The sequence below is a fragment of the Rutidosis leptorrhynchoides genome, chromosome 1 (assembly GCF_046630445.1).
Source record: "Rutidosis leptorrhynchoides isolate AG116_Rl617_1_P2 chromosome 1, CSIRO_AGI_Rlap_v1, whole genome shotgun sequence".
In the NCBI taxonomy this organism is placed as follows: domain Eukaryota; kingdom Viridiplantae; phylum Streptophyta; class Magnoliopsida; order Asterales; family Asteraceae; genus Rutidosis; species Rutidosis leptorrhynchoides.
Window position 1 is genome coordinate 52177832 of NC_092333.1, and position 8689 is coordinate 52186520.

The 8689-nt window shown below is 33.3% G+C and overlaps 1 protein-coding gene across 1 annotated transcript; it reads left to right on the top strand.

Annotated features, from left to right (window-relative positions):
• The first annotated feature begins 256 nt into the window (after positions 1-256).
• On the top strand, positions 257-2887 carry LOC139859832 (trihelix transcription factor PTL-like). Its single transcript, XM_071848605.1, has 2 exons — positions 257-823; positions 1545-2887. The coding sequence occupies exons 1-2, from the start codon at positions 411-413 to the stop codon at positions 2731-2733; spliced, it is 1602 nt and encodes a 533-aa protein (XP_071704706.1). The 5' UTR covers positions 257-410; the 3' UTR covers positions 2734-2887.
• Positions 2888-8689: the final 5802 nt, after the last annotated feature.

Below are 8689 nucleotides of genomic sequence, written 5' to 3' on the forward strand. Positions count from 1 at the left end.
CTAGATAGATAGAAAGAGTGAGTGAAAGATTATAAGTTTTATACATATGTATACATAAAGTACATACATATAAATTTCCCCTAGCTAGGTAGCTAGCATGCTAACTAGCTCGTATATCTATTGTCTCTAAGTAGTTGCATTATGCAAAGAAAACATATATATGACTCATATATATAGTCTTCTACTACTATACTATACTTCATAACTCATTGGGTCTAATAATATTGTTGTACTCTTCATCAAATTAGACCCTTTCTCATGTGAAGACACGATCCGGATCTGCCGCTCCTCCTTCTTTCACATTTTTCCTTCAATATTTCCTTTTCACAAAAACACATTATTATTCTCTCAATAATTAACACCCTTATCTTTAGTAATTATTTGTTCATAAAGCTAGCTAGATAATATTCATGGAGGAACAGTATGGTAGTATAACGGATCTAACACATTACATGAATGGAAGAACTATTTTCACAAGTGTACCACAACCACCACCACCACCACCTCATCAGCCTCATGATCTATCTCATCACTATGATCATATGTTGATGTTGGGTGGTGTTGGTAGTGGGATGATGTTTCGATCGGATTCGACTACCGGTACCGGCTCAACTACTGCTAGTTTAAGTGCTGGAGGTTGTGGTGGTGGTTTAGAGATGGAAATTGGTGGTGGTGGTGGTGGTTTAGAGATGGAAATTGGTGGTGGTGGAAATGGTAGATGGCCTAGACAAGAAACTTTAACACTTCTTGAAGTTAGATCAAGACTTGATTCTAAGTTTAAAGAAGCTAATCAGAAAGGCCCCTTGTGGGATGAAGTTTCTAGGTTTATTTCTATCTTAATTTTACTCTAGCTCTTGATTAAATCAATAATTTCTTACTACAACTACTATTTTTTTTTTCTCTCATCACCTTCTAGCATTTTCATCACTACAAACTTATATATTTTATCTTTTTAATCAAATATACTCAATACTTTTTTTCATTGTCTAGAACATGAATTGTGGTGTATTGTTGATATTTGGTTTTGTTGTATTTTGGTAGTTACATCAATGAAGTTGTGTTAATTTTCATACAATTCAACTCCATGAACCCAAGAATTCAATTTAATTGTTTAATTAATTCGCTAGCTAGTTTTTTTAACTTTCATCACCATTTCATTAGCCTTTTAAATTTAATTTGTTTCCTTTTTGTTCTTGTGGCTTAATTTTAACTTATGTGAGGGGTTTAAGGAATTTTTATATGGATTTTATATAGAGTTTTAAGACAAGTTTTGGACAGACTTTACAGTTCTCCAGTTAACTCAAGTAGTAGCTGAGCCTAATAAAAAAGTCTTACAATAATTAACTCACCTTTCGTAGAGACTCTAATTTGGGTTAATAGTATGCTCAGACCATGAAAACAACATGAAACTTGTTCACCTTAGCAAATATCACTATCACTTCAATCTTTTCAGTATTTTTGCAGCATTAAGTTTTCTGATCACCCAATTGAATGATTTATTAATTTATTTTCTTTTCTTTTTTTCTTTTGTCCTTCAATTCCAGGATTATGTCTGATGAACATGGGTACCACAGAAGTGGGAAAAAATGTAGAGAAAAGTTTGAAAATTTGTACAAGTATTACAAGAAGACTAAAGAAGGGAAGGCAGGTAGACAAGATGGTAAACATTATCGGTTTTTTCGACAACTCGAAGCTCTTTATGGTGAAACTAGTATTACTACTAATCCTAATCCTAACCCTAACACATCGTCCTATTCGGATCCTCATAATCTTAATGTTGAAACTAATGCTTATCAAACTCATCAACACCTAAACAATAGTCTTCAAGAACCATTCAAACCTACCCCTTCAAGACTATATGATAGTCCTAGTCTTTCGAACAATTCGTCAGCTTTCGATACTTCTTCATCCGAATACAGTAATCCTAACAACGCATTCATGGAAAACAGCGATTGTGTTGATCGGATTATTAGCAAGAAGAGATTAGGGAAACGTGGTTGGAAGACGAAAATTAAAGACTTTATTGATGCACAAATGAAGAAGATTATGGAGAAACAAGAGGAGTGGATGGACAAAATGATGAAGTCTATTGAACAAAAGGAACAAGAGAGGGTTTTAAGAGAGGAACAATGGAGAAAAGAAGAAGCTGCTAGATTCGAAAAGGAGCATAAGTTTTGGGCGAACGAACGAGCTTGGATGGAGTCTAGGGATTTGGCATTAATGGACGCTTTGCATAAATTAAATGGGAAAGAATCGAATCATGATGATCAAAATCCAAACCATAATAACAATGGAAAGATTGACACTAATATCAATCTCACTACTTGGGGTGAAAATGAGATCACGCGCTTAATACAACTGCGAACGAGCATGGAAACAAGATTCGAACAAGGTGGGTATACGGAAGAGTTTCTTTGGGAAGAAATCGCGTCGAAAATGGCTTGTTTGGGGTACGATAGGAATAGTATAACATGCAAGACCAAATGGGATAGCATAAATGAGTTCCTAATGAGAACCAAGAAGCGAAGAGAGAATACAAGAAGTTTGAGTCCGTATGCTCACCATAACAACGAATCACTACCGCATATGTTTCATCAACAAGGAGGAAACTATCGTCAACCCGACCCGAACCATCATCAAAATGATGGTGGTTACCGATTTCTAATGGGTGATCATGAGAATATGTGGGATGGGTATGGCATGAAGGTAAGCAAAGGTGAGAATGATCATTAGGCTATATTCGATTATTAATTAAATTCTTAAGAGTATGTTATGTATAAGTTTAGAAGTGTGATGTTGGAATTTAGGAAAATGATGGTTGATTATTTAATCTATTAGAATTAAAGTTGACATTTGACCAAGTTTCGTATGGATGTGAAATGTGAATAAGGTGAAGTTTGACTAAGTTTCTATATATATATATATATATATATATATATATATATATATATATATATATATATATATATATATATATATATATATATATGATCAAATTATCTGCATGAATGTATGTATATTATGCTACGAATTGAATATCACTTATTTTTATTTGTTTATCATGAAGCTTGCTTAATTAAGTAATGTCGACATCCCTAAATATATACTGATGGCCCTTTTAGAGACATATATTGAAATAATTTATTATTATTAGGCTTAGTGCATGGAATAATATATTTACATACTATTAATGTAGGTGGCTCGGCTTTTAAGTCGTTAAAAGAGATAAAGAACTATCCCTTTATGGAATTAACATTTATAATTCATGATTGCTCTCCAATTACATTTTCGAACCTTGTTGGAAAAGCAAGATTAAACTACATATTGTTATAATTCAGTAGGCTTATAACTACCTTTAGTAGTTTGATTCTTGATGTTATAATTCAGTAGACTTATAACTACCTTTAGTGGTTTGATTCTTGATTAAGAATGCTAATAATGAAGTGTAAGAACAAAGATGATAATGGAGAGAAAGAAAGAAACACTTTGTAAGTGTGAGAAAATGGTGCAAGTTTAATGCTTGCATTCATGGCTATTTATAGCAAAAATATCACAAGTTTAGGTAATACAATAATATTACTTTTGTGTATCAATAATTGACTATCCATTTATATATATATTTATATATTATAACACTCCCCCTTGGATAGCAATTTTGTTTGTTGAAGATCAACTGTAAGTTACTGCCTCGTTAAAAACCTTGCTAAAGAAAACCCAGTGGGAAAAAAACTTTAGCTAAGGGAAAAAGAGTGCAGCATGGAGTTGACTCCCCCTCCAGTAGGCATCGCTTCAGTTGTTACATCTTTTGAACATGTCTCATGCCAATGTTATGAACGTGTGTTCTGAAAATAGCAGTTGGAAGTGCTTTCGTGAAAAGATCAGCAGAGTTTTTGCTGGATTGAACATATCTCATTTCAATCTCGTTGTCCTTAATGAGATTTTGAGTGTATGAGAAGAATCTAGGAGGTATGTGTTTGGTTCGGTCACTTTTGATATACCCTTCTTTCATCTGTGCTATGCAAGCTGCATTATCTTCATAGATAATTGTTGGACTTTTATCGCGTTCTAGTCCACAAGAATCAGTAATGATTTGTGTCATTGATCTCAACCAAAAACATTCCCGAGTAGCTTCATGTAATGCAATCACTTCGGCATGATTTGATGATGTAGCAACAAGTGTTTGTTTTTGAGAACGCCATGATATTGCAGTACCTCCATTTAGGAATACATATCCAGTTTGAGATTTAGCTTTATGTGGATCAGATAAATAACCTGCATCAGCATAACCAATCAAATCTTGTTTTGATTCGTTAGAATAAAATAATTCTAAATCAGTAGTTCCTCGAAGGTATCGAAATATGTGTTTGATCCCATTCCAGTGTCTTTTGGTAGGAGCAGAGCTGAACCTTGCCAACAAATTAACTGCAAAAGAAATGTCAGGTCTTGTACAATTTGTAAGATACATAAGAGCTCCAATTGCACTAAGATATGGTACTTCTGGTCCAAGAATATCTTCATGATCTTCACATGGACGAAATGGATCAGTTTCAACATTGAGTGATCTAACAACCATAGGAGTACTTAATGGTTTTGCCTTGTCCATATTGAAACGTTTCAGAATCTTTTCAGTATATGTTGTTTGATGTACAAGTAAACCAGTAGGCATATGCTCAATTTGTAAACCAAGGCAACACTTGGTTTTCCGAGATCTTTCATTTCAAATTCTTTCTTTAGAAGTTGAATGGCTTCATGGATCTCTTTATTTGTACCTATGATGTTAAGATCATCAACATAAACAGCTATGATCACATATCCGGATGTTGTTTTCTTAATGAAAACACAAGGACAAGTAAGGTTATTTGTATACCCTTTGCTTATCAAGTAATCACTTAATCGGTTATACCACATACGTCCCGATTGTTTTAACCCATATAAAGATCTTTGTAATTTAATCGAATACATTTCTTTGGGTTTTGCATTTGATGCTTCTGGTACCTTAAATCCTTCAGGTATCTTCATACATATATATATATATATATATATATATATATATATATATATATATATATATATATATATATATATATATATATATATATATATATATATATATATATATATATATATATATATATATCACTATCAAGTGATCCATATAGATAAGCAGTCACAACATCCATAAGATGCATTTCTAAATTTTTAGAAACTGTCAGGCTGATTAAGTATCTAAAAGTAATTGCATCCATAACAGGGGAATAAGTTTCTTCATAATCAATTCCCGGTCTTTGAGAAAAACCTTGAGCTACAAGTCTAGCTTTATACCTTGTAACTTCATTTTTCTCATTTCTTTTTCGAACAAAAATCCATCTGTATCCTACAGGTTTCACATCTTTAGGAGTGAGAATGATGGATCCGAAAACTTTTCTTTTATTGAGTGATTCTAATTCAGCTCGTATTGCTTCTTTCCATTGAGCCCAATCATGTCTATTTTGACATTCAACCATAGATGTTGGTTCTGGATCATCATCATTATTCATGATGTCATATGCAACATTAAATGAAAATTTCTCATCAAGATTTTTCATTTCATTTCGGTTCCATAATATTTTTGAATGTGCATAATTGATTGCAATTTCTGTATTGACATCATCAATCTCCTCTGCAGTAGGAGTACTGATTTGTGGTTCTTCTTGAACACTTTCTTTTACCTTATTATCAGCTGATTTTCTTTTTCGAGGATTTTTATCTTTGGAACCAACTGGTCTCCCACGTTTCAGACGTGGCATAGATTCTTGAGTGACTACATTATCAGTTTTCCGATTTGGAATCTCAACTCGAGCTGGAGTATTAACTGCTGGTATATATGATTTAGTCACCCTTTTTGTATCTGTGAATGCATCAGGCAATTGATTTGCAAGTTCTTGTATATGCATTATCTTTTGAACTTCTATCTCGCATTCTTTTGTGCGAGGATCAAGATACTTTAATTGAGGTTCACACCATGAAACATCATTTTCTTTATTTTTTATTTCTCCCCCTAATCTAGGAAACAATGTTTCATTAAACTGACAATTAGCAAAACGTGCTGTAAAAACATCACCTGTCATAGGTTCAATATACCTTATGATTGAAGATGTTTCATATCCAACATATATTCCCAACCTCCTTTGAGGACCCATTTTTGTATGTTGTGGTGGCGCAATTGGAACATATACTGCACAACCAAATGTTCTAAGGTGGGAAATATTTGGCTCTTGACCAAAAGCAAGTTGTAGGGGAGAATATTTATGACTTGCACTTGGTCTGATGCGAATCAATGCAGCAGCATGTAAAATTGCATGACCCCATATAGATACAGGGAGTTTTGTTCTCATTATCAATGGTTTAGCGATTAACTGTAAACGTTTAATCAGTGACTCGGCTAAACCATTTTGTGTATGCACATGAGCAACAGAATGTTCAACAACAATTCCTATAGACATGCAATAGTCATTAAATGCTTGAGATGTAAACTCACCAGCATTATCAAGTCTCACCTTTTTAATGATGTAATCAGGAAAATGTGCTCTCAATTTAATAATTTCGGCAAGAAATTTTGCAAATGCCACATTACGGCTTGATAACAGACAAACATGAGACCATCTACTAGATGCGTCTATTAGGACCATGAAATATCTAAATGGTCCACATGGTGGATGAATTGGTCCACAAATATCACCTTGAATTATTTCAAGAAACATTGGTGATTCTTTCTCAACCTTAAGTGGTGAGGGTCTAGTTATCAATTTTCCAAGAGAGCAAGATATACATGGAACCATTGTATCATGAAGGATTTTTCTATCCTTTAGTGGATGTCCATGTGTACATTCAATAATTCTTTTCATCATTGTTGATCCTGGATGGCCCAATCTATTATGCCATAAATTAAATACACCAGGATCAATATACTTTTCTTTAATCACCATATGTGCCTCTGGTACATTTATATGTGTATAATGTAATCCAGAATTAAGTCTTGGCAGTTTTTCAATCACGTGATTCTTGTTAGTGATACTTAAATATTTCTCATTTTCTGCCGTTACTGACTGATAATCATATCCATTAAGGTATATGTCAGAAAAACTCAATAAATTTCTGCTTGACTTAGGAGAGAATAAGGCATTATTAATTAAAAATGTTGTACCGTTTGGTAATATGAATTTTGCCTTTCCTATCCCTTCTATCAAGTTAGCAGCACCTGATATTGTATGTATAGTTCCTTCCGTTGGTTTCAAATCAATGAAATATTTTTCAGATTTAAGTATAGTGTGTGTAGTACCACTATCTGCTATACAGAGATCTCCACTACTTGATTGATGTTGTGTTCCAGCAGAATTCATATTAAACTTCATATATAAGAAACAAACAGTAAGTATATAAATGTTACACAAAATGTTTATTACACACAAATAGATAAAACTGAAACATTTGACATACATAGAATTGAAACATCAAACATAGAACTGGAACATTTGATAAAACATATAGAACTGAAACATTTGAGAAAACATGATGACAAAGGTTAAATCGTTTTATTTATAAAAGAAACATATTAATTTAATTCAAGAAATCTTCATATAAATCAGATGGTTGCTCAGTGACTGTTGGATCAATATTATCCACAAAATTTACTTCCTTTTCTTTACCTTTCAGCGAATCCTGATACATCTTAACAAGATGTTTAGATGTTCGGCAAGTATTAGTCCAGTGGCCCATTCTACCACATCTGTAACAAGATTCTTCAGAATTTTTAGAAGAATTTTCTTCAACATCTTGTTTAGTGGGCTTGTTTTGTGGTTGATATTTATATTTTCGTGGATTATTATTTCTTTGACCACCACGGCCACGACCACGGCCACGTCCACGCCCATTCCCATTACCATAAGGATGGTTTCTACCATAGTTATGGCTTTTGGCATGATGATGGCGATGGTTATTATAACCACGACCTTGCCCGCGTCCTTGTCCCTGTTTATAATTATTTGCAGTATTTGCTTCAGGGATTGCAAGTGTACCAGTAGGACGGGATTGCTAATTTTTCATTAATAGCTCATCATTTTGCTCTGCAACCAAGAGATATGAATTAAGTTCAGGATATATGTTGAACTTTAGCATTCTCAAATTTTTTTGCACTGTGGTGTTGGCAGCATTCATTGTAGAGAAAGTTTTCTCCAACATGTCTGCATCACTTATTTCATGTCCACAGAATTTAAGTTGTGAGACTATATTATACAGAGCTGAGCTGTATTCATTTACTTTCTTAAAGTCTTGGAACCTTAATGTTCTCCATTGATCCATAGCAGCTGGAAGTAAAATTTCTCTTTGATTATTGAATCTGCTTTTGAGACCTTCCCATAAAACATGGGGATCTTCTACAGTCACATAATTATTTTGTAAGCATTCATCAATATGTTGATGAATAAAGCAACATGCCGTTGCTTGTTCTTTTTCAGAACAAGTGTTGTTTTCATTTATGGTTTCAAGAATGCCCATTGATTTAAGATGCATTTTTACTTTTATAACCCATGGCATGTAGTTGTTTTCCGTTGATTCTAAAGGAGTAAATTTAAGCTTTTCCAGATTCGATATTTTCTATTATCAAAAATTAAAACAAACAACATGATAAATTAGAGTCAATTTATATTCATAA